General features: G+C 44.7%; 2 protein-coding genes across 2 annotated transcripts in view; one reads left to right on the plus strand and one right to left on the minus strand.

Annotated features, from left to right (window-relative positions):
- CTNNA1 (catenin alpha 1) overlaps positions 1-26,432 on the plus strand; it is a 123,558-nt gene that overhangs the window by 41,680 nt on the left and 55,446 nt on the right. The window lies entirely within an intron of this gene.
- Positions 21,021-22,907, minus strand: LRRTM2 (leucine rich repeat transmembrane neuronal 2). Its single transcript, XM_009983343.2, has 2 exons — positions 22,904-22,907; positions 21,021-22,567 (listed from the first exon to the last, which is right to left on the minus strand). Exons 1-2 carry the CDS (start codon positions 22,905-22,907, stop codon positions 21,021-21,023), a joined length of 1,551 nt encoding a protein of 516 aa, XP_009981645.1.

Genomic DNA, 26,432 nt, shown 5'->3' on the forward strand with positions numbered 1-26,432 from the left:
AGACCCGAAATAATACGGTGTGCACACTTGTTTGTGATATGGCGGTTGGCATTTAGCAGCGTCTTACTTTTGTTGAGCTGTAATAATGCTATGCATGAGTTCTGCTTTAAAATTCTGTATTTTGTGACTTAATTCATTTGAATTCTACCATTTTGTAGGAAAATATTTGAACTCACTCTGCCTACGTAAGATTAAATATATAGTCACCTCTAATGAAGCTCCATTTGGTGATACTTCAGTACTCTCCCGAAGTCAAAATTGAGGAGTATGGATAGAACGGAGCATGTAAGTTTGCACAGTGACTACTGATCTGTGGATAAACAGTCTTTTAGCCTCCAGCAGGATCATGCTCTCAGTGTGCAGAAGTATTACACACACAACTGGGCTTTTAAATTCCTCTTGTTGGAGGAAAGAGATGATGGAATTATTATGAAGTCGGAACACTGCAATTCTTGCATTAAAACAAAATACTTGCATCTCAAGTCCTGGACTCTTTTTTTTTTTTCTTTAGCCTTGATCTCATACAAACTCTGGATTAAATTCCTATCTTTCTGCAAGATAGAATTCAGAAGATAATGAAGAGAGAGAATGAGGACAGTTGCTGTCCGTGTACATACGTGTCTCTGTCGTTGGTACCACTTACATGCTCGCCACTTCTCCAGTGATAGGCAGAACCTGTTGTACTCTCTATTTTTTTTGCTTTCCAGTATCTCTTCACCTTTTCTATAGATCCTGATGCAACAGTAGAGGTCTTGGTGAGAACCCAGAATTTCTGTTCTAGATATGGTGTTTAATATCTAGACTGTGCTCTTTAACCTGGTTTATCCTGTGTAAGAAAGGTGATGTTCTGTAATGCTCATGATGTGTCCTGGAGCTTTAGACCTACTTTGTCCCAGAAAGTCAACGGAATCAATACGGAATAATTAGTGTTTGTGGCTTATCCAAGTAGTGGCAGCCCTCTTGAATGTAAATAGAGGCAGAAGAGTGACTTAATCCTTCTCATGTCTGAGGAAAGGGGGAGGGTTAAGCTGTATCTTGGAAAGCTGTTGAAACAGAGGAGAAAACTTTGGCTTCCTTCTGGTCTGCACAGGGACGTGGTTCTTCAGCAGGAGGGGCAGGAGTTGGAGGCAACTGTGCAGAGGAGAAATAGCGCTGAGCCAACTTGTATGTGCCAGGGTTAAAAATCTTCTGCTCAAAGCTGTTTGAAAAGGCTTACAGCGTGATTTTGGAGGCTGTACACTCAAAAATTATTCTTGCTGAATTGGCACTCTCAAAGAGTGGTTTCTTTACAATAACAGCAGCAAACCTATAGGCGCTCAGGCCAAGAACTTACTTGCAAAGGTGTGTTGAAAGATGCATTTTCCTCAGTGCCAATTAAAAGAAGTTTTCCCCGGGCATCAGACCATAAGGGGAAAACGAAGGCGTCTGCAAGATTAGCAGCAGTCGGTGAAAAGTCGCCTGGTTCCGAGCTTGCTTTCACAAATAACCGTGCCTTCCGTAGATGGAGTGTATTTTTCTTTAACGTCTGTATGTTTCAGATGGAATGCAAATGTTGCACCATGTGCAGCCGCTCGTGGATTATTGACTCGTGCTGCATAACGTTAACCTCTGACTGTCGAGAAGGAAAGGGTTTTGCCATTCATTGAGTGCTCCACTGCTGCCATATGTGGCCAGGAAAGAAAGAAAAAAAAATTAAAAAAAATTGCTTCTCAGCTCAGAATCTCTTCTGTATGCCCGAGGTGCTGTCATCTGTGGTTTACGGAATATGATAACTGGAATTGACATCATCAGTTATTTTATGAAACCTGCGGAAAGAACTTGGAAAATGAAGCCTGGTAGCTCTTTGGAAAAAAATAAAAAATAAAAAGGCTTTGAAAACAGAAGATTCTTGGTTTAGAAAGGGTTTAACTTTGTAGGGGTGGTGTCTTGAGAGCTAAGTATCTGTGTGGAGCAAAGGAAACGCGGGTGATGTGGGAGTGTGCAGCAGAATAATTGGAGGGGGATGAGGTACAGTTCTTGTGGATGCAAACAAGGTAGTCCTTGGGGGGGGAAAAAAAAAGTTAAAAATGTACTTTTTATTGCCTTTGTATTAAGTTGATTGAATTTTAAACTGATTCCCACCTACAAGTGAGGCAGGCACCTTTTTGCTTTGCTGATGTTGTTTTTTGGGTTTTTGTGGGTTTTTTATTTTATGATGACAGATTAAGATTTGTCCATGCAGTGTGAGGCTGCACATAGAGGCAGTTTGGGAGAGTCAGGGCATTTACTACTGCGTAATTTCTCTCAGAATCGAAAGAAATATACACAGAAACATTCAGGAGTGCTGGAGATCTTGAAGCACCTTCCTGCGACTTCTTTCAGACACCCCTTGTTGTGTGCTTGACTCATTTACATTTTGAAGTTGCTTTTCTTTCCTGATAAGAACTTGTGACCATTCGTACTGACAGGTTTCAGGTTCATTCCAGATGTTCATTAGCAACATGGCTATGTGATGCTTTTAGAAACTCCTGTTTCCTGAGGAGGAGGATAACCCTGGAACTTGTCTGGAGCACACACAGTCTGTCCTGCATCTAGTGTTGGAAGGTCTTGGTGAATGTTTCCCCTTTCCAGGCTTCCAGCAGTTGAATTACAGCAGTGAATGTCAGTGGTGGCCCAAGTCATATACCTCTATTTATAGGCTATCACTGCATTTTTTAACCTAGTACTGTGCATTGCATTTGAGTATGCATTCATTTTATTCAAAACATCTTAACTAAACCCCAGCAGTTAGTTCTGCTTGTGTAGAGGTTGAGCAACTGGCTGCATTATATTCCCCAGGAGGTTTCTGTGTCTGTGGCTTCAGTTTCATTTCCCTTTTTTCAAAGGGTTCATGTGTGTATCTTCCCCACCTCACCAGTCAGCTCCTTGGACGGTGCAGGGAAAAATTTGCAATGTGGGGCTTTCTTGCACTTCCCTGCTATGCCTTTGAGCCTCTCCTTTGAGAACTGTCTTTATTGAGTCATTTCGGGGGAAGAAGGTGACATGAGAGCTCTGATGTCAAGTACAAAATAAGACTGCAGCTATATCATTTGATACTGTTCCCCTTAAATGCCAAATTGTGAATTTCCTTAGAGGCAGAATGAGTTTTTGGGCACTTCTCCAGGAGTCAAAGAATCCTAATTCTAGAGGTCACTGGACTGAAAAAAGCCAAGAAAGAGAACTTAATGCAGAAGTAACTGGAATGTTTAAAGAAGCTTGAAAGCCCTTCTGTCTTGCACCTGAGCAGCTGACCCCTTTGGAGCTAATGACCTACAAGACGGTTGTGTTTCTTCCTGCAGGATCTTTTAATTGAGGAGGGCAGGATCTTCACTAACTTGAAGTTTAGGCTCTTGTGTTGCAAGAGCTGGTTTGAAGCAGACTTGACTCTTGTAGCTGCAGGTAAGATTGCTGCCTGCCTGGGTACGATGGTCTCCTGCTCATCTCCCACTTAGAACCATAGAATGGTTTGGATTGGAGGAGACCTCAAAGATCATCTAGTTCTAACCCCCCTGTCATGGGCAGGGACACCTTCCACTACACCAGGTTGCTCAAAGCCCCATCCAACCTGACCTTGAACACTTCCAGGGATGGGGCAGGCACAACTTCTCTGGGCAACCTGTTCCAGTGCCTCACCACCCTCAGAGTGAAGAATTTCTTCCTTAGATCTAATCTGAATCTCCCCTCTTTCAGTTTAAAACCATTGCCCCTTGTCCTATCACTACACACCCTTGTCAAAAGCCCCTCTCCAGCTTTCCTTTAACTCCTTTAGGTATTGGAAGGCTGCTAGAAGGTCTCCCTGGAGCGTTCTCTTCTCCAGGCTGAACAGCCCCAACTCTCTCAGCCTGTCATCACAGGAGAGGTGCTCCAGCCCTCCCGTCATCTTTATGGCCTGCTCTGGACCTGCTCCAACAGTTCCATGTTCTTCTTGTGTTTGGGACCTCAGAGCTGAACACAGCACTGCAGGGGGTCTCACGAGTGCAGAGCAGAGGGGCAGAATTTCCTCCCTCGACCTGCTGCCTACGCTGCTTTGGATGCAGCCCAGGACATGGTTGGCTTTCTGGGCTGCCAGCGCATGGTGCCGGCTCATGGTGAGCTTCTCATCCACCAGCTCTCCCAAGTCCTTTTCCTCAGGGCTGTTCTCAATCCATTCTCCACCCAGCCTGTACTTGTGCTTGGGATTGCCCCGACCCACGTGCAGGACCTTGCACTTGGCCTTGTTGAGCTTGTGTTCTACACAGCTTGTTTACCCTGAAAGGCTGCTCCTGTGTATGCAGATGCTGTGGGACTCTTCGATGGGAACTGCGATGAAAAGGAATGAGGAGATCCTATGAGGAACGTGTGTGTAGAGAAAAAGGTAGTAATTAAGCAGCAAATGTTCATGTCCTGATACTCCCCCATATGCTATCATGAGGACTGACTCACAGAGAGTGTCAAACCAGCTTTTTGGTGACAGGTGCTGAAATCTCCAAATGTCCTCTAAAGTTTTACCCTCAATCAGTTCTGTAATGCTGTGGAAACATCTTTCCTCCCACCCCCCCTCCCCATCACGGGTACTGTCAGCTGGAGTTGAGTAGATCTTTTCCAAAGAGCAGGACTCGATCAAGTACAGAGGGAACTTGTGTTCCCTGGGAGTGTTCCTGGTGTCACCTCCAGTAGATGGATTAATTTATTTTATGCGTTTCGTGAACTTGCTCTGTGCTTTTGGTGCTGTTACCCGCTCCTGGAGCGGTGCCAGTGTAAAGGGAAGGGTGCTCAGTCCTGCAGCAAGGTGTGTATTCGGTTAAAGCTTATTTCTTGGTGTAAAACTGAATTTAACCAGCTGGATTTTTCAGATCACTGTCAGTGTAAGTACACTCAATTTCCCTGTTTTTTCTGTGCCAGATTGTACAGTTCTGTACATTAATTCCGTTTGTTTTGAATAGCTCCTGCTTTATCATCTATCTAATGCTAATTTAAGTCATCTGTTAATGAGTTCTTTACAAGCAGAGGCTGACACAATAAAAATGTGAGATGCCTCTGCAGTCCATAGTGCTTTGCTTTGCTTTTCCTCCTTTTCTGGACACTTACCACAGGTGATGCTACCTTCCGCTCCACCTGGGATGTACTGACTGTTCTTAAATGGTTTATTTCCTTTGACATTTGTTTTCTTTGGAAGAAAGGCAGCCACTTTGTATGTGTCAGGCTCGTGCTGGAATTTTAAATACTTTAATGCATTCTCATTATCTGCAAGGGTGGCTGGCTAATTAGTTAGCTTAGTAAATAATGGTTTGATAGTGTCTCTCTAAAGGATGACGTTATGCAGGCCACGTTTTTTGTGCCTTTTGAATCCTGCACGGTTCCTCGGGAGTCGCTCGCCGTAGGTAAATGGAGCTGATGTGAATTAGGTTGGTGGCTTTCTTTAACCGCAGCCCGTGGCGTCAGCCTCGCAGGGAGCAAAGGCGGCCTTGTTTCAAGGAATTTGGTCTTCCCTGGAGGCGAGTGAAGTTGCTGAGATGCACATGTGGGAGAGAGAGGAGGTACTTCTGCGTTTTGGTGCTGCTGAGGCTGGAGGTGCTTGGGAGCTCGTCCCTTGACTGTCAGCTTTTGCTGCTATTTCCAGTTTTTAATGCCTTTTGCCTCTTGTCAAAGGCAGCTTCATATCCAGTGGTTTTGCTGCTATATTGCAGGTTAAGGCTGCTGAATCTCTTCCTACAGGAAATACTCAAAACCCTGTCACAAACTGAAGCTATTTATATTTCTAATAATGAATAAAGGATGCATTAATTCTAGCTTTGAATGTCTTACGACTGTATTGGTAGGATTGTTTTATTATCTGTTCCTCCGAGCTGTCTTGCCAGGCGTTAGGTGGCTTTATTCCCAGATTTATAATGCATTCTCTTCCTCTTGGAAAGGGCATATGCTGTCTTGGCTCACTCTTTTTAATTTGAGATTTGCAGGGGTCTGTGTTGTTCCAATTTTAGTTGTTCTATTTCTAAAGCCTTTCAGATGCATGTAAAATATGATAGAAACTAAAATATTTCAAGGCTCTTACAATTACTGCGGGTGTAAACTTCAGCCTGCTTTTCATGTTTCTGGATATATCTATTAGTCCGTGTAATTTGCAAAGGAAAAACGTGAGATATTCTTTAGATAAGGTTACTAATTAACATCAAAATGAAAAACCAAGCCTGTAAAGGCAGCTCCGCAGCAGCGGATTACTCAGCAGCCCCAGCAGCTGCCTCGTGGCTCCTGCGGAAGCGTTTTTGTCCCTCTGATTTGGTATTCTGAGACGTTCCCCCATCCATCCTGCTACTCCCATCTACCCAGCCATACTGAAAGTGAGATGAATTGACCTGTAGCCAAGCTTAACTAGTTGTCATTCAGCAAAATCGCTTGTGAGGAAACAGCTCTAAGTATTGACAAAATATTGTGCTGCCCCCCGAGCTCCTCGGGTGGCATTCCTGAGCAGCCTGGATTAGGCCTCACCTGGTTGCACAGCAATCAGGGGCGATCCAGCGTCGTTTTCTCCTGCATGCAGCGTGAAGAAACACGGCAGGTTTAAAATAGAGCTTTTATCAGCAGTTCTGATGCAGCTCTAGAGTCTGCCTAGACCCACGTCGTAGGACTTTGGAGGCCACTTCTTGTAGTGTGCTGCTGACTCGCTGCTTTTCCATTGCCTGTTTTCTTCTGCTCTATGGGTTGGGTGGGAGCTGGGGCCTGGGGCTGCGGTCCAGGGTGGCCCAAGAGAAGACACCTGCCCGGTCAGTTTTTGTGCTGCAGTGGAGCACCCTGGACCTGGGTTGCTGGAGTCACAGAATCACAGAATGGTTTGGGTTGGAAGGGACCTCAAAGACCATCTAGTTCCAACCCCCCTGCCATGGGCAGGGACACCCTCCACTACACCAGGTTGCCCAAAGCCTCGTCCAGCCTGGCCTTGAAACACTTCCAGGGATGGGGCAGCCACAACTTCCTTGGGCAACCTGTTCCAGTGCCTCACCACCCTCAGAGGGAAGAATTTCTTCCTTAGATCTAATCTAAATCTCCTCTCTTTCAGTTTAAAGCCATTGCCCCTTGTCCTATCACTACATACCCTTGTCCAAAGACCCTCTCCAGCTTTCTTGTAGCCCCTTTAGGTACTGGAAGGTGCTCGAAGGTCTCCCCAGAGCCTTCTCTTCTCCAGACTGAACAGCCCCAACTCTCTCAGTCTGTCATCACAGGAGAGGTGCTCCAGCCCTCGTATCATCTTGGTGACCTCCTCTGGACCTGCTCCAACAGCTCCATGTCCTCCTTGTGTTGGGGACCCCAGAGCTGAATGCAGCACTGCAGGGGCGGGTCTCATGAGAGCAGAGTAGAGGGACAGAATCCCCTCCCTTGACCTGCTGCCCACGCTGCTTTGGATGCAGCCCAGGATACGGTTGGCTTTCTGGGCTGAGTCCCGGCTCCAGCACGTACCCTGCCTGCTCACAGTGAGGAGGGAGCAGAGAGGAACACAAGCTTGCAGACTCCTGATAGGAGCAGGATGCCAGACCCATTGCAAAATACAACCTCTTTACATCTGGAGTTGTGTAAAATAGAGCCCGGAGACTCTTCTGCCTCCTGTCTGTTGACTGGGCATGAACTGCCATCTCATGGAGGTCTCTGGGGAGAAAGGGTGCTGCTTGATGGGGTGGGGGGCACCTGGCAGACTTATTCAGGTGCAAGTTAGAGCCCTTCAACTTGGCTCTTGGAGCTCAGCTAGAAAACATGTTCAGAGTAACAAGAAACATAAACCTCTACACTTTGCAAAAGATTTCAGGTGTGTTTGCTTTGCTAATGCTGGGTCCAGGTCTGGCTTGTAGAGTGCTAACTTTGCCCCAGCATCATGGTTTAATGGGAACTAGGAAAATTCAGTTCAATGCGAACTCAGTTTTAGCATATAATGTATTATTGCCAGTTTAAGGGAGTTTTTTGAGCTCTTAAGGGAACAATGCATGTTGTTGCAGGGTGATTTTCTTGGCACCCTGGCACTTTCCTACCATTACCTATCTGTATGAATAGATATTTTTAACTCAGTGGTGGAAATGTGTTGCAAAGGTGTGGAACCTGTGTGCTCAATGTCATAAAACCTATGCTGTTAGCTTCTTTTGATACAAGAATAAGCCTTAAAAGGACACAGATAGCTCCATTAGCCAGGGTGGATGGGGCTTTGGGCAACCTGGTCTAGTGGAGGGTGTCCCTGCCCATGGCAAGGGGGTTGGAACTAGATGCTCTTGAAGGTCCCTTCCAACCCAAACTGTTTATGATTCTATGATTACCTGGTAGTGGTACAAAAGCAGTACGAAATGTTTGAGAATCTCTTGTTTTCCAGACCTGACAGACATCTTTCTTCATCCCTTCCCCTCCTCCTCCACGTCACAGATGAAAGTCATATTAAAGAAATTACTTCGTGCCATTGCAATGCCCCTTTTTCCCCTTGAGAAATAATGCACTGACAAGATGAGACAGTAACTTTGAAGGTTTGATTTCACCATGGCTTAAAAGAGGACTTGCTCAGTTACTCCTGCTTGTGAAGGTGTTTGTATGGAATTACTGGTTACCCCTGCAACTGGAGCACGAGGGGAGTGCAGTGGATGTACATATATGTAAGTTAGGTAGTAAGTGGGTTCCTGCATGGAGTGGGAATGGAACTTATCGCTTTGTATGGTCGAAATTTGATTGTCCTTAAGATGTGAACTGCTTATGGACCAGCCCCCAGCACCTGCTAACCAGCCCCAGCATTTTCCGCTGCTCCCAGCGTTGCCCTCGAGTGGGAATTCTGGAGCAAGTCACAGGGATTAGGAATGGGTTTTAACTGGGGCAGTCCTGAAGGTTTTGGCCAGCTGCCGTTAAAAGACGTTCTGAAATTTGGAAGAAAACTCAGTTGTGTGTTGTCCTGATGTTCCTTTTTTGTTAGGAGAGACTCTGCAAGAGTGAAGTTGCAAATTATAGCTCTCGTGTGAGAAGTAAGACTTTCAGAAGTGGTGTTTTTCATATTAATGAAGATACTGGAAATATGTTACTGATTTGAAATAGCCATTTGAAAGGCAGTGGAACGCTTTTGGTACCATACTGGTAAAATAGGCCTTTTCTGATCACAACGGCGTCACACAGGAAATAACCGAGCCACTTGTCAAAACAGGAATCAGGCTGCGTAATGTGTAATGGTCCTGGTAGAAGCTGGTTTAGTGATCACAAAGGAGTCCTCTTTTCTGCTCAGAATGGTGTGGGGTTTGGGTTTTGATTGTTTGTTTTTCCTGGCTCGGATCACTGAAACCTGTTCTCCTTCTTTATCGTGTTTTGCACCTTGTATCTATGAGCAACCTGCGTCAAGTACGTGGACTTGGCATTTTGTCCTGGTTCTTTCAGTAGTTGAAAATATTTGTCTTGCACAAGCAAATGTAGGAAACAGTATATAGGAATCATTTTAGAAAAAAAAAAAACACCTCAGAATTGAAGTTACTAATATTTTTAGCGTGGTTTGCCCATTTAAATCAATTTATGGCAACTGAGCAGTACTTAGACTAGCTGGAGACTTAGATGACCAGGTAATAACCAAAGTGCAAGACATGACCTGCAGCTGCTAGGAGGTAAAAAGCTCCAAAAAAGGCAGATGTAGTAGTAGGCACACAATTTTAACAGACATAGGTTTAGGGTAAGGTGAGATGGTCAGAGCTGATTACTTTATATAAAGATAACAGTAAATTATTAGTTAACATAATAACAGTACTAAATAATATCTGTATCCTTGAAACTGTCTCTGTGCAGAGATTCCCATCTGCAGAGGCCCAACTCCTTGAAACTGACTTTTTATGCCCTCCACAGGTACACTTCCCCATTAATATGGACTTGAGTGTTTTGTTTTTTTTTTTTTTTTTTTTTTGAGATTTAATTTTGATCTTTAAATGCTGCTTTCAGTTAGTACCCCAGGATTACTGGTTGCATATATTTCATTTTGTTTTGGGTGGATTTACTGTGTCATGTCTCTATTTTTATATATATAAAATACATATATATAGTTATTTATTTTTATTCATCTCATATGTGTGCATAAGTAATGTTGTAGAGGATTGAGGTGTTTGGGTTGTCTTTTTATTTATGTAACCTCATCTTTTTGGAGTAGTTTCCTTGTAGGAGTAATTTCCTTGTATTTTCGTTGTTCTCAGTGGGAGTCTGGTGGCCGGTAAGTACGGACTGAATTTTGTTCTTGACTGCTACAGTGCAGGCTGGAGTCAGAGGAGTTGCAGTGAACAGAATACGCTGCAATGTAGCTAGGCTTGCATAAACATCTGAAACCTTCTTGAAAGCTGATGATTGCTTACTGATTTGTCTGATGAAGATCACCATTTTTGAATAAATGGACAGTAAAAGTAGGTGTCAGAAAGTTCCTGTTTTGATGATGCAGCTTCACTGTGGTATATTCTAATGATCGAGTGCCCACTAAGAAGAAGAAAACAGTCTGCAGTCTAGTAGCATCAGCTCATTTGAATGTAGTATAAAACTTTTTCATGTGTCTCTGGACACTCTCATCGACATGCTTTGTCAAGTTAATTGTTGTCCACAGACAGTCGTAGATACAAAGGGATAATATCCCTGGAATTTATCTGCTTGGTGCACTGGAGTTGTTCTCCACTTTGTCAGTGTTTGTCCGCCCTGTTTTACGGTGTGCTGTCAGGCAGCTGTTAGTCACAGGAGGATCCTGGAGTTGTCTTGAGCTGCCTTAGGAGGGTGCTGAGCACTGCCACGTTCCAGCTCTCCAGGTAACATTACTACTTTTTTTTTTGCATTACAAGTGCTCTTTGCACTTGTAACCTTGCCACGGATCGGGCGGTGTTTGCCGTCCCAGCTCCTGCTGGGAAGGGTACGTCTCTGCAGCGGGAGAGCAAGAGCTTTGAATTCATTCCGTAAACACTTCTCAGATTTGGAACAAATCTGTGGTGCCTTTTTCCAAGTTTCAGATTTGTCAACAAATACCTCTATTGCTGACAAATCCAAAACTTGGAGTGGAAGAGACATCCCAACTCATCTAGCAGTTCCCAGCCCTGGAGATATATTGAAGTTGCATGCACGGTCTGTAAACATCTGAAATGCCTTGGTCCTCATTTCATTGCTACGTTATGTTACGCAGAGGACTATGTGGATGTTTAATTATTTTAACTGTGGGCAGCAGATGTCCCTCATCAAAAGGACTGACATATTTTAGCTGGCCTAGAGACTTGCTCTCCTCTCACAGACAGAGAGATACCTGGCAAAAGCTCCTTGCACACGGGACGTTGAGCCTGCTACGCTGCCATTTCAGTAAAGATGTACAGACATCTCTTAAAAGTTACTAGAGTCTGTAGTGACAGTGAACTTGTCAAAGGTATCTGTTATTTTTGTTTTGCTCAGGGGTGTAGTGTCATCTTAGAGATGTAGTACCTGCCAGAGCTTACTGGCTTTTTTTCCCCCCCCGTAGTTCAGCCTAATCAAATGTCTAACCTTAGCCTTTTCTGAGGTTTCTGGTGTCTTAGGACTGGATGCTAATTGCAGGCAAAAAGCATCTGTCATGTAGTCAAAGCTCTCTTCTTTCCAAGTTCCACAGCTGCCATGGTGTTCATAGATGTCCCAGAGCTAAACCGGTTGTCCGTAGAGAAGAATATAAACTGGAGATGGCTTTCTCGTCCTGCCTGCCCTGTGGCTGTCAAACTCTTGAAGGCTCGAACCCTAAAGATACTCACTTGGTGCCTATAGAGCTTCCAGCTGTCATGAGGAGTTACCAAACCTGGCTGCCTGTGCTCTGGCTCTGCCTTGCAGTGGTCTGCTGCTCCCTGGGGTGCTGAGCTAGGGGTCTGTCCTACCTGGAAGCAGTGACACAGCTAGCTCTATCTTCAGGACTATCTGGAAAGATTGAGGAGGAATTCCTTAACTTAGATTATTCCACCAGAATTTCAAGCATGGAGTTAATCCTAAGTCTCTGCAGACCTCGGTACAACAGATGTTGCTGTTGGTTTGGGGACGGCATGCTTCAGGGCTGGGCTTGATCTCGGAGTAGTTCCACGTCGTTACTGAAGCATGTTGTCTTATCCTGAGGACAACATAGATGACACTTTAATACCTCTTGCTCTTTAAATGAGACCTGGGGGCTTGCAGAACGACCTGCTGGGTGGTTTTCCCAACTCAGTAGCTTGTTCCTGGCTCGGATGTTCGCTGTGTGACTCCCGTCCGGGCCGGGGCAGTCAGCTTGGGTAGCTAAAATTTGATTTATTCAAAGCAGAGATTGTTCAGCAAAGCTTCTGAAAGTGTCTGCAGTGCAGGGGAGCGCCTACATGTCTTCGGGTTGTTACCTGTGGTGTGGTGCCTTCGAGAGATGGAAACTCGCCTGTCGTGTGTCCCTGTCCCCTTTCCCGTGTCCTCGCTGCTCACAGTGTGTCATTACTGCCTTTACTAAGAGCCCTATTAATTTTACAAGTTTTTTTCTCTGAAAGATTAAAAACTGAAGGTACTATCAGAGTTGAAGCAATCTAGTTGAGAGCAGGAACGGATAGTCCCAGCTAACAGCACGTGGCTTTTGAGGCAGAGGTTCTGGATAGGTGATGGATTATTTAGGAGTTAGTTAAAGGGAAGAGAGAAACGCATCCTGGTAGGAATACTTGCTGCAGGGCTGAGCTGGATTCTGCATTAACACTTTTCTCCATGTTTTTAGCTCTTTGCAAACATGAACAAAACTACTTTTTGTAACAAGCTTTTCTGCAGTGTTTTGTACCCTTCATAAAGGATATTTCAAGAATCTTTGTAGCTACACCGTTGAGAAGTATCTTGGAAGGACATTTCTACTTGAAATGCGTTTCCTGTATCTAGTGCTGTCTGGAATCTCATGCGGTCTTGCAAAACCCGTTCTACCTATTAAATATGCAGTAAAGCTGTTCTGTTTGGTAGAAGATTGTATGTTTAAACAGCAGAAGTCCTCATTGCTCCTGTATTTTAAGATTAAAAATTCAGCTGCAACGCTACCTTCAGAGTCAGAGCCATTAGAATGGGTTTTCAGATTTATTCTCCTGATTATAATACAGAAAATTAATTGCTTTTGACTGTAAAGAATTATGACCCATTCATTATTTAAGAACCTTCTTGATGGATGAACCTTTTCCACTTACTTCAAGACTTTTTGTGGAATAAGGCTGCTTTTTTAAACTGGTATAAAACATACTGCACCTCTGTCGAACAGCGGGTGCACTGGGCACTCTTTAGGGGTAAGGATGGGTGGAAGAGAAAATCAGGACTTTGTCTAGTTTGCTTGAGTGTTCAACGTACCAAGTAGTAGAGCCTGCTGGGAGAAAACAGGGGTAAGTTACTTGAATAGCATTTAAAATAAATATTTTTTTAAAAAAAAGATTTATTACTTTCTAAAATGTCCTGGTAGTAAAGAATGCCACTTTAGTTTTGCCTGTATGTGTATTGGAAGTGTTCGTGTTACATACTGGGGAGAAGACCTTGTATTTAACTCCAGATAAGATTACCCTCCGGTCACTGTTCAGCTCCTCGCTGCTGGTTCTTACGCTGCCAATTCAGAAGGTCTCGAATGATTTTTGTGTATATTTAAGTCTTTTCGTCTTGTCCTTTTAGCAGACTAAGAAAGAAAAAGTCAAATTTCTTAGACCTTATTGATTCAAACCAACAGAAGAACTAAAATAATGTTTTGGTTACCTCTCAGCCCAGAAGTGTTTGCTGAATGCCTTCAGTAGCCGAACCTCTTTAGTCATGCATCACAGAAATAAGCATGAAACTTTGTTAATGAGGCAAGTGTAGTCATTTTTTTGTTTGTTTTATAGATTCATAGAACAGTTTAGGTTGGAAGGTACCTTTAAAGGTCATCTAATCCATCCCCCCCTGCAATGGACAGGAACATCTTCCACTAGACCAGGTTGCTCAGAGCCCCATCCAACCTGACCTTGAACACTTCCAGGGATGGGGCAGCCACAACTTCTCTGGGCAACCTGGTCCAGCGCCTCACCACCCTCATCATAAACAATTTCTTCCAAAATAACTCCCAGAGCACGTGGTTCCTGATGTCAAATATGACAGATAGAGCTTTGATTCATTATAGTACGATTGTTTTCCTAGTGTCTTCGTGGTAATGAAATTGCTGATAAGGTAATGATGATTCCCTAAAGCTTTTTTCCTTGAGAACAGATTACAGTAAATACCAACGTTCAGGTTTTATGGCGGATGAGCACTTGTCCTGGATTCTGTCCCATAGCCCCGTACACTCACTGGAGAAGAGAGTCGGCGCTTTCCCAGATGTGCCGCAATTTTCAGTTCATTTGTGCAGTCCTCTCCAGTCAGATTCTCAAGTCTCAATTTTTTTGCAGTTGTCTTAACACAGCCTACATTTAAAAGTTAAGTTCCTACTGATGGTGACGTTTCCTTGTTACTAATTGGATTTAAAGGTTTTCCATAGTATGTTCAGAAGACCATTTTTTCCTCTCATGTATCTACCTTTGCTCGTGAAAACAACTGGGTTTGCATTTGAGAGAGATGCTTTTAATCTTAAAATTAGTCTCTTGGAGAGTTTAAGAAAATAGATTTATCATGTGCTGCTCTGAAGTATTAGAAGGATTTGAGAGGCAGTTAGCCAACTGACATTTAAAACCCTTGAGAACTTATTCCAGCCAAACCCTTTGCAAAAGAAGCAAATGCAGCTAAGGCTTAGTTACGAAAAATGATTTTAGCTGGCAGTTCAGCGCGTGTAATCGTCTTGGAACATCCTGAAACTCTGTCTTTTGTTCAGCTGTTGTATCGAGGCTTTTGGGTTGTGTCCGTGAACTTGTCACTCTTCTAAATCAGAAATCTCTCTCGTGTTATTGAAGCACTGTGGTCTTGAACATTTCGTTCATTGCAGTAGCCTGGATAAAGAGCACTTCTTGCACACGGAATGTATTTCTGACACTCTCCGAATGGCTGTAATTCGGAGCTGAAGTGATGTCTTGCTATTTGACATCTCTAAATGATACAGATTGTTTGTCCTCGCTACATTCTTGGCAAGGTGGTCCTGTTTGGAACACCATGCTCCTGGCTGGCACCATGACCAACGACTGGCCTACCGGGTGACCCGAGGGGACACCCAGGGTTAGGGCCAGGTCTCAGCAGCCTGGCAGGCAGCCTCTGCCACATTGTGCCAAGGCTCCCACCGGCGCCCTGGAGAGGATGCTACTGCCTGTGCTGTTTCTGATGCAGGTACTCACAGGGGTTCGGTCTCAAGGGCTGAGAGTTTGGCTTTGCTCTCTCATCTTGCTTATACAAATGATTTTTGCCAGTCAAGAGACATCTTGTTTGAGAAGAACCCGTGCAGACCAGCTGACTTAGTGTAGTAAAACAGAAAAGTGCTGTATTTGATATGATTGTGGCAAATGGACTGGCCCAAGCCTGACTTGTCTGCTTTGGATAGTGCTGGTGCACTGCTAAACTGCAGATGATACAGACTGGTATTTATGTGTTGTGAAAGAATGAGCTTTTGACACCTCTGTTTAAAAAGGGAGGAAGAAAGAGGCAAATTCAGTTTTACAGTATACACAATTTTAATAAAATTTTTCTGTACACTGCGCTTTGTTTTACTCCATTACTTACACCCCCTCCCACCAGAAAGTGGCTCTTTGAACATAACTTAAATACAATGCACCTAGAACTCCTTCTTTTTAGTCTCTGGTTGCTAAACTGGTAGAATAGTTCACTCACTAATGTTTTCGTAATGGTAAAAAGAAAAAGGGGGTGGGTTTTGGTTGTTTTTTTTTACAAAGCAGTGGTTGAAGGGCAGCGGGTGCTGCGTCTCATGGCCTACACCAGAGGGGCCCGAGCTGCGTGGTGGTTTGCCCTTAGCGCAAGTTTTGCCCTGTCTGAGGCTTGCTGATACCCATCAAAGCTTCTGTTACCATTCCCTAGATACCTCTCAAAGGGTTTTTATACAAGATGTGAAATACTGAATTTCCAGGTGACTCTGGAATGCTCTTTGAACATCCTGCTAGCGTGATGGCTTAAGAAGCAAAGCCTGGCACCAATTCTAGCCTACAGGACTCTGCAATGGAGAGAGTCGTGGGGAGGGAGGAGCTGCCTTTGGTTGTCGTTGTTTCCTTGGTTGCTCCTCTTTTTGGGGGAGGGAGAAATACTGTATCCCTCTCTGAACTTTTAGGCTTTTATGGTTAACTTCATAAGAAAGATGAAATTCAGCTTCTGGGTAGATTTCATAGGTCTGAACAGATGGATTTTGATAGCTACGCAGATCACAAAATTAAATCAACTTTATTTTCATTAAAGTAGTACAGAAATTAACTTAGACACATTAAAAAGTAAGTATGTAGTGCAGATTTCTGGTTTAAAGCCACTGGATAGTTCTGATTTTACACGTTAGCAATAGGCCACTGTCTTCTAAGGCGGGTGATGGGACAGAAGCTCAGATGCTCAGGGTTGCATGCGGGCTGGGCTTATCGCTGAAAAATCAGATCGTTTCTGCTTGGGGAAAAGCAAACAAACCCAAACATTGATACAGCAGCGTTAATTATGTTTCCATCTGATAGGAAATGGGAGCTCTGTGCAGAGGAACCCTTCAGCCGGAGACTAAACGCTAACCCATTTTACTCCTCACCGAGTCATTTTTAGTTGCGTGCGTTTAAACGAAGATCTAATGCAGAGCGACTAACGAGGGGGGAACTGAAAGCATTAATTCAGGCCTGTTCCAGTATGACGACTCAAAAATTGAGCTTGTGCTGCCAGGTTTGCATTTCACTGACACGAGGCTGGGGAGGAGGAGGAGGTCGCTGGAGATCAGCGAGGCTAGAGGAGATCTTTGGATGGGACGAGGATCTGAAGAGCAGTAGAGGAAACTTTTCATTTCCAAAAGGCCCTGGACACTTGCATGAGGCTGTGCCCAGAGGTGGTGAAGCACCTGTAATGCCATTTAGTATCTGTAGAAAGTGAGGCGATATTTGGGGAGAGCACGTTAGCAACCTGTTGTCATCAGCCTGTGCTCGTTCTGAAATACGATTAATTTAAACCAAATCATTGTGGTTCTTCTTCCATAAACAAAATTAATCAGAGGCTGCTGAGTAATACAGTTATTACAATATCCTCCTTGCCTGGAAGAGTCACAAGCAATTGAGAATGGAAGACAGTAACTTTTCTTTTTAAAAAAAATAATAAATTTTTAAAAAATTATCAGCCTCTGGTTGTGTCTCTGTGCAGAGCGATGGCTTTACCTGCCATTTGCTGTCCCTCCGCAGGGAATTCAAGTTGACTTCACTGCTAGTGTTTGACATTCTGCGAGTTTTATGATACCTGTTACCCTAAACGTAATGTTTGTGGAATTGCTTTGCTTACGCTTGGAACCTGGCAACAAATGGGTTTGGAAATGGCAGGCATAAAGCACGGCATTGGGAGATTGGCTGCGTGTTAGTGTGTAGTACAGAGTCAGAGTGAAACCAAATGGGGCTGTGCTCGGCCGTGTCTGCTGGCCTCCTGCTTTGCTGGCTGCCAGCCAAGGCAGTGCTGCAGGACTGGTGGAAACTGGGGATACAGGTGGGGCGGAGAAGTTGGGTGCCTGGGTGTGTTTGCTTTGAGAGACACTGGAACAGTGCTTTAGTGCTTGGGAAATTGGTGAGAGTGGCTGGGGTGGAGAAGAGGAGTAAATCCAGCATTGCTGAAACATCTGTCTTTACTCTTCTTGGGAATAGAATCACAGAATGGTTTGGGTTGGAAGGGACCCCAAAGATCATCCAGTTCCAACCCCTCTGCCATGGGCAGGGCCAGATTGCCCAAAGCCTCATCCAACCTGGCCTTGAACACTTCCAGGGATGGGGCAGCCACAGCTTCTCTGGGCAACCTGTGCCAGTTACATTTAATAATAATAATGAAGATAATAATAAGCTACTGAGGATGGAGTGGGCTTCTGGGCAGAGTAGGGGTGTTGGGAAAGCACCTCCTGGGGAGGAACCTCAGCACTTCGGTCGAGCGGCCGCTTCTCGCCACTGTGTGGAAGACTGACGTGGTACCTTGTGAGCTGTCTTGCAGCCAGGGTTTCTGCTGGGCGTGGAGGAGAAGGGCAGACTTCCTTCTTGCCAATGCAGCTGAGGACACCAGAGTTCTGTATTGACATCTGATGGCTGATGGCTGTGTAGCAAGATTATTTGGCTAGCAGTGTAATTAACGAGTTCAGTTATAACTGTCTCTGCTGGTACCCTATGTCTGTACGTGAAAATCGCTCCCCACAGTGTCTGCTTTCCAGTTCCCCCAGTGCAGACCATGGTGTTAGTTAACACGAGGTAGGGGAGATGTGCAGGCAGGGGCAGGTTGCTGCTGAGATCGTGGTGGAGGGAGATCGTGGATGTAAGGGGAGAGGTGTGAGCACTTCCTCTTGGTAAGGAAAGAAGCAAGTCTTTCTGCGTACCCTTGGGTGCCAGTATGTGGGTGTCAGCTTCGGTCCGGCCTTCTGGCTCGGGTGGGATTTAACCATACAAGAATATTTGCTCTTTGTCCACCTGCCCTGCAGGGTTTATTGTATTCAGTTAAAAGCAGTAATTGATTTCCTGGAATAGGTGTAAATCGGCTCATCGTAGTGTAAACAGTGAGGAGGGTTCAAAGGGATCTCTACGGAAAACCATTAGACTTCACTGAATCTCTTCCATTAAAGTACACAGTCATGGGAAGTAAGCGAAATATTTGTTTTATAGTAAGGGCACTGTATGTGAAAGTAAAATGATGCGAATTGATGTCTTCAAAACCAGCAATTGAAAAAATCTTTATGTAAAATCTGAACAGAAGTCACACTTATCTTGCTATAATTGCCTTGGACGAATTCATTTCACAATAAAACATCAAACTGTTGTATAATTGCACCCTAAATACCTCACTAAGTGGTAATACAGATATATAAAAGCAGAGTGAAATAGCAAACAGATTTTTATGCAGTGATTTTTTTTTCTGTTTAAAAAGTTTGTGGAATAGTTTAGTACAACACAATTAGCATACTGTAATTACTGATTTGTTCAAGGTATGTCAACACTGTGAGGAATTTCTTCATCATGTATGCTGGTAATTGTTGAACACTGCAGCATTGGACACAACACATTTTTTTTTAGTTATACATACGTATATATATATAAAAAAAATTTCCATCCCTCTGGTCCTTTTAGCTTTGGTTAGAATGTTGAAAATATTTGAGCAGTTGACTTAAAAATAATGTAATTCTTTGCAGACCCCCCCACCCCCCCGCCCCCGTGGCATCTGAGTACCACCGTCGCTGCATAGATCTGCAAATATTTACATATAATTTCATAATATAGTATAAATAGCAATATGGTACTTCTGGCTACAGAAATCAAATTACTCCTTCAGAATGAGGTGCGTGTGTGTATATATATATTTATATATGATTTTTTAAATGGTATACTAGTTTAGATTCTGTCCCATATTAAGTAAGAAATGAAACATTTTTCAGTGAACTATTCTATAAACTAATCCTATTTTCCTAACTTATCAGAAGGTATGTTTTGTTTTTTGGTTTTTTCTTTTGTGTTTTTGTTGTTTGTTTTTTTTTTTTTTTAAACTGGTAATTACCTTGAATTTTGGAAGAGAACAAGTGAGAGCTTATATTACAGGGGCTGATTCTGTCTCCAGAGAAACCAGTGGAGTTAGTGCATGAAAATAGCTTTCAGGCGAGAGGAAGCCTCAGCTGGGGGGGGGGGGGGGGGGGGGGGGGGGCAGCGGGGGGACAAAGAGAGGCTTCTTCCTTCCCTCCCTCTCCTCCTTAACCTCGCGCTTGATATTTACTTTTAATTAAGAAAAAACCTGCATTAAGGGTATTTACACATGAGAAGGTGTTGGAATGCCGTTTGCTCATCGTCAGAGGCAATTAGCCCAAATTCATGAAAAGCATCCTCAAGTCAAACCAGAGAGCTGATGAGAATCGAACGCACTTAATATTTAGAATCGATCCCGTCGCACCGAGCTTTCCCAAATCAGCTACGCCGCCTACTTTGTACGCACCCGGAGAGTCGGCCTGCCAATTTGTGACCGTCCTGCCAATTTGTGACCGTCCTGCCAATTTGTGACCGTCCTGCCAATTTGTGACCGTCCTGCCAATTTGTGACCGTCCTGCCAATTTGTGACCGTCCTGCCAATTTGTGACCGTCCTGCCAATTTGTGACCGTCCTGCCAATTTGTGACCGTCCTGCCAATTTGTGACCGTCCTGCCAATTTGTGACCGTCCTGCCAATTTGTGACCGTCCTGCCAATTTGTGACCGTCCTGCCAATTTGTGACCGTGTGAACTGCTCCTTTCTGTGTCGGTGGCAGCTTTGGCAAGGTCCGTTCCAGCCAGCCAAACTGTGAACGGGCAGATGGGAAAACTGTGTTTAAAATCAATTCGTCGGTCCCCAATGCACTTAAATCCCCACCTGGACCTTTTGCTCTTTTTTATTTGTTTGTTTTGTTGTCTTTTTTTTTATTTCTCTCCTCTTTTATACTGGAGGGAAACGATCAGAGGAGGAAAATCTTCCTCCACGGCTGCCTTTAAAGTGAATGGAGCCAGCTGGAGTGTTTGGGATCCTACAGCTGCAGTGGAACAAATGGAGCGTATGTCCCCCCGCAGATCTCTGCACAGATAGCCAATATCCTTCCCCTCGGACTGTTTTCATGAGAAAAAAGTAGGATATGGAGACTTGGGTATAAATGTTTACACACAGTCATATAATTACATAACATGAAACATTTTACATAGTTTGAGGTGAGCATCTTTTTAGACTTTTAAACATTAGGAGTGCAAGTTTAATGTGATCATTGCTTCTTTAACACTGAAAATATTATGGATTTATTCTTTTAAAAAACTTAAAAATACTGCACTACTCCATAAACAATGTTTCCATTAAGTAGCTTGGAAAATTAGGCTTTATGTCAACATTTGTAAAAATTAGAATCTGATGTAGGTCCCCTACAATTTTTAAAATAGGTTACTTATCTGATTTAATTTTGGATGGCATGTCGGTGTTATACTTCACATTCTTTGTACGGCAGCTGCTGGCACTTGCACTGTCCGTAGCCGTTAATGATGATGAAGGGTCCTTCGTGGGTGGGTTCGTATTCGTTATAGGGTCCTTGGTCTGACATATTTGCCATATGCAGCCGTGTTTGGGATCGGAGCTGCCTGTGGTTTTGAATCATTGAGCACTGCCTAATTCTTCTTAATGTGGGAGGGCAGCACTTCCTGGAGATGAACACTATAAAAATGATAAAAAAGAAAGAAAACAATAAAGCCATTGTTCCTGTAATTACCCTCTGAGTGAAGATGGCATTGTTTGGCTCGGGGAAATGTTCTTCGGTGGTAACGACCATGCCTGCCGTAGTTGCAATCTCTTTGTCTCCCATATGGAAATGAGAAGAGCTTATTCTTTTCGTGTACTCGGTAGTCGGAGCTGCGTCCGTCGTAGCCACGGGCGTAACAACAGTCGATAAATTCCAGCAAAGCTGAAACCCGTACACGGCATCCAGAATATCCTCTCCCTGGGTGTGGTCAGGGCTGTGGCAGAGGATGGAGTGCTCCCACCGACCTTGGAAGCCACTCAGCCATGTGGCCAAGGCGCAGATCTTTGGGCTGCATTCCCACAGATTGCCGGAGAGGCCCACGGTGGTGAGGGACGTCAGTGAACTTAGGATCTTGGAATCCAGAGTGGTGAGCTTGTTGTTATCCATCAGGAGGGTTTTAAGGTTAGGCATAGTTTCAAAGACAGTTAGGTCGATGGCTTTGATTTCATTCCCGGTCAAATCGAGCTTTTCTAAGGTGCCCCAGGTCCACTCCATCCCACACGTCAAGTTGCTGATTTTGTTCCACTGCAAGAAGAGCGTGTTCAGGCTGCTCAGCCGGAGGAAGTGAGCAAAATTAATCTTTGTCAGCTGGTTGTGCTCTAGGTGAAGCTCCCTCAGCTTGATTAATCCTGCAAATCCATTGCGAGCCAAACTTCGCAAGCGGTTTGTGCTCAAATCCAGGAACTCCAGGCTACGACAGTCCCAGAACAGGCGGACCGGGATGGTCCGCAGGGAGTTGGATCGCAAGTGCAAGGTCTGTAGCTTGCGAAGGCCGTAGAAGAGCTCGGGGTGCAGAGAGGATAACTGATTAAAAGAGAGGTCCAAATTCTGCAGGTTAAGCAGCTGGCTAAAAGTTGTGTTTGGCAAATGAAAGATTTTGTTGGAACTTAAGACTAATTCCTTAAGTTTATACAGTCCTTGAAAAGAATCTTCTCTGACTGTTGCAATTTGATTATGATCTAAGTGAAGCCAAGTAAGTTGACTGAAGCTTGCAAATTGATCCCTTTCAAGTTCAGAAATGAAATTGTGCCTCAGTGACAAACCTAGCGAGCCCTTTTCAGTGGTGTTTGGCACTGAGTGAAACCCCTGAGAGTCACAGTAAAAGAGCAGCTTCTCGCAGCGGCATTTTGGTGGACAAGCCATGCCCAAGGCAGGCAGCATTTTTAAAACCATACTCATTGCATATAGTGCTGCCAGCATACGAGCCCCTAATGGCCACTTGAAATGTAAGCCTGCAGAATATAATTTAGGAAAACAACAAGATAGGATAGCCTGATCAGTACACTTTGAACATCACGACGGAAGATTTCACTGCAGATAACATTGCCATGCACTTCCCACAAGCTAATTCTAAATGCAAAAAGCAACTTACTACAAAACACGGAATACTCGAGATATTACGCTTAGGACGAGGCTTTATCTCTATCCCGGAGGATTACAGTGTCACAATCGGAAAACACTTTTGCTCTAAGGTTCAGTGCAGGAGAACTGGCTTTAGCATCTAAGTGCTCCTTTAAAGCACAGCCGGTCTCTCGTTACACAAGGGATACAGAAACGCAGGAACTTACCCATTCTTTTGAGTACATTGGAGGTTGCATTCAGTCGTAGTTTCGGACTCGACGCGGTGAGGCTGTAAAAGGCTCTAATGCAGGATAGCCTCTGAGTAATGAACTGGCTTCAGCGTCCTTCGATATGCTATTAGTGCAAAATTGAATCCAGGGTGCTCTCTCGGAATATTCCTTTGGAAAATCGCTGCCTTGATCTCCTCCGACAGGTCTGCGATTTTGAAATCAGTGCTCGAGACAAGTTCTCATCCTCTGGGGCTGCTCAGCTGTTTAACTGAAGCTCACGTTTTCTTTTCCCGCAGCTGTGGCTGCCTTTAGTCCTAACTTGTTGATGGCAGATGGGCGGCTTATTGCTGAGAGAAGCTCCTGTAGTAGCATGAGTGCGTTCGCTGAAAAGCTTTTCAGGGAAGCGGTACAAGAATGGATTTGCTTATGCGCTGCGACCACACAGGGCTGTATATAGGCTGACGTCACCTGGTGACGTTCCTTTTGTTTGGGTTTTCCAGAAGCTTTGCTGGTTTAAAGCATTGTGGTGCATACTGTGATCGTGTTAAAGACCACTGAGAGAGGGGAGGGGGTGAGGGGGGGGTGGGGGGCGATCAGCAGTAGGAGTCCTTCGTCCCCACGACAGAAGGAATAGGAAAGACTTGCACCACCCCGCTCCTACAGCCGCGCCGGCTGGATCCCGCTGGCGTTAAACGCTGCGCAGAGCTGCGGTCGGAAGCACCTTAGCGCTGGCTGCTGCCGCTTTTCTCTGAAATATCGCCGCATGAAAGGAACTTTTAGGTGGAAAGTGTGTGGTTTGATCCGAGGATGCTGGTTAGCAGCAGCCTTTCGCAGAGGTGAGAGGGGTTTGGCAGCTTAAAGCTGCGCTTCACCACTGCGTGCGACAGCTGCGTGGTCCCTGGGAAAGTGGGGAAGGGAGAGGAGAATCGTTTAGCTGAAGGGGGGTGTCCAAGTCCAGCACGCAGCCCCGGAGCAGAGGACGGGAGCGAACGTTTCAAGCAATGAGAAATTTCTGGAAAAAGCAAAGCTTGCGTTAGGGCACAGGAAAAATGTAATTGGAATCCAGCTTGACAGCATGCAGTTATGAAACTAGACAGTCTATTTTTTTCCTCCCCAAATGGTGGCTATTGTACTGCTTTTTGCTGGGGACTGGAGTGCAGGAGGAGAAGTGGAGAGGTTGGCATTTCCCGCCGGGCTCAGAGCAGTTTGAGGGTTTCCTCGTGGTCACCGATTACATTCTGGTGTCATAAGCCCCTGTGAAAAGGGGGGACATTACTTCCATTAGTGTCTCCCTGCGGGGCAGGTCCGTAACAGTTATCCCATGTGGGTTTTTTGTAAAAGTTGCAGGAATTTACATTTGCAGAAGCGGTGACCCTGCAAAGCTCTCTGCGCTCTTACAGCCGAGCCGGTCTCTGGCCGCAGCGTGCACGTACAGCGTGGAGGAGGCAAATGTGCTGTCGTGGCTGCTGGTTTTAAAAGTTCACTGCCCTTTTATCTGGAGCAAACTCTCCTCTGGGACAGCTGGTACTGAAAGGTAAATGAACAGACTTGATTTCGATTTTTTTTTTTTTAAATGGTTTTAGGATTTTTTGTGTGCACGTACAGGAAAGACTTTGGAGGAGCTGCTCTGACCTTGGTGTGGATGAGGCAGGGGGCTGTTAGCTCCCACTCCAAGCAACTTGGATAAGCTTTTTGATTTTCACCTTGAGAGATAAAGCAATAATGTAGTAGTAGAAGGCACTTGAAAACCTTTGCTCTGTAGTGGCAAGGTATCGCTTATGACCTCAAGATAAGGGATGAGCTGAGAAGAACAAACTTCCCATGCTGATGGAGGACAATGAATTGTGTCAAAAGAAGATTTTAAAATAAAATGGCCATTTACCTTTGTTATTAAGCTTTGGTTCCTTAGAGGTACTTATTTAAACTAAAACTTGCTGTTTTCTGTCTGCTTCTCCCTTCGCTGTCTTGAGGCATAATTGTATTATCGACTGCGGTACTTCCTCTCTCCGGCGGCTGTCCTGTCCGGAGCAGGCTGAAGGGAAGTGTGAAGTGGAAAGTAAAGGGATAGAGAAGGTGAACTCTCTGAAAACAAACAAAAAGAAAACCTCAAACCCACCCAAAAAACAAAGCAAACAAAAAAAACCCATCAGGAAAGTAACTAATGATAAAGCAAATTAGGAAATGCTGGATAAATTTCCTAAGTTGCTGCACCTTAGTAAATATTTTCACGTTGGCTCTAGAGTGAAAGAAATACGTGCGAAGAAATGACACAAAACCTATTTAAAGACTTTCTTCGCATTTCATGTTCAGTGAAAGTACAGGAGCGGAAATCCGGCCTTAAGTGTCTGATGGAACTGCCGCACCGATTTCCCTGCGGTTGTGCTTCCCGTGGCAGCTCACCAGGCACAGAGTCCTGATTTGAAGTGTCAATTTGAATTTTAATAACATTTAAATACGATATCAGTTAAACCCAACATTCCAAAGGGTGCCAAAATGACAACAGCTATAAGGTCAAATGTTACTCCTTTCCTGCACTACCTCTTTCTGCTGTTACCAGGAGGCTGAATTTAGGTATCTTTGGGAAACATTTTGCTTTTTTTGCATCCGTTTCTGTTGGTAGGTTCCTCCCACATCAAGATTGTGTAATTTGGCACAGAGTTAAGAGTTAATGTTCAAACATGGTAACTCGCTTCCTTTCTAAAGCTCTCTATTTTTTTGGCCCGTGACCAAACAAGGGCTATTCAGCACCTTGCCAGCGAGTTTCCTGTTTGGGAAAACGTTAATGCGAACTTTATGGGAGCTTTTCTTAGCGAAACATGTTTTCACGTGCACTTGTTGTGAAATAACAAACATTCTCTCAAGTCTGGAACTCTGCAGTGATATTCATGTTGCTCCTCGGGAGCTGCCTGGGGTGTCAAGGTGGAACAGGCTGGGAATAAACCCCAGCTGGCCACAAAACTCACGCGATTGCGTTTCTCCCGAGACGGAAAGCTCACTTGCGTGCCGAGGAAAACCACGTACGAGTGCCATCTGGGGACTTCTGCCAGAAAGGACGCTTCGAAGCAACGACCCAAATCATCACGTGCAACACGGAGAGGGAAGATGACATCTCCGCCTCAGGAATAAGCTCACTGGGACCAGATAACCCTCTTGGGGGGCTTCTCCCTTACCCTGCTCTCCAAGCAGCAGAAGAACTGGTTTTCCTGCTAAACGTGTGCTCTGGAAAAGTCGAATTGCACCCTGAGGCTAATGTTGTCATTTAGCTAGGCTGACATCTTGTGGAAGCCTTCCTGGTGGATTAAGAGCAACAAATAAGCTGATTTTATTTGATGTAGATGCGGGCTGGGTGATTTTTCTTGTGCCATGGGCTCGGAGGATGGCAAGCCCTGGTGTCGCAGGCGAGGCTGGGGCACCCAGGATTTGCAGCCTCACGCGTGGCACCGTGCAAACAGACAGCTCGCCCGTCTGCCCGGAGAAACAAGTGTGTTAATTTTTGCTGGACGTTAGCACGTCGGGAATCATGGCC

This window comes from Tauraco erythrolophus, chromosome 16 (genome assembly GCF_009769465.1).
Source record: "Tauraco erythrolophus isolate bTauEry1 chromosome 16, bTauEry1.pri, whole genome shotgun sequence".
Classification (NCBI taxonomy): Eukaryota; Metazoa; Chordata; class Aves; order Musophagiformes; family Musophagidae; genus Tauraco; species Tauraco erythrolophus.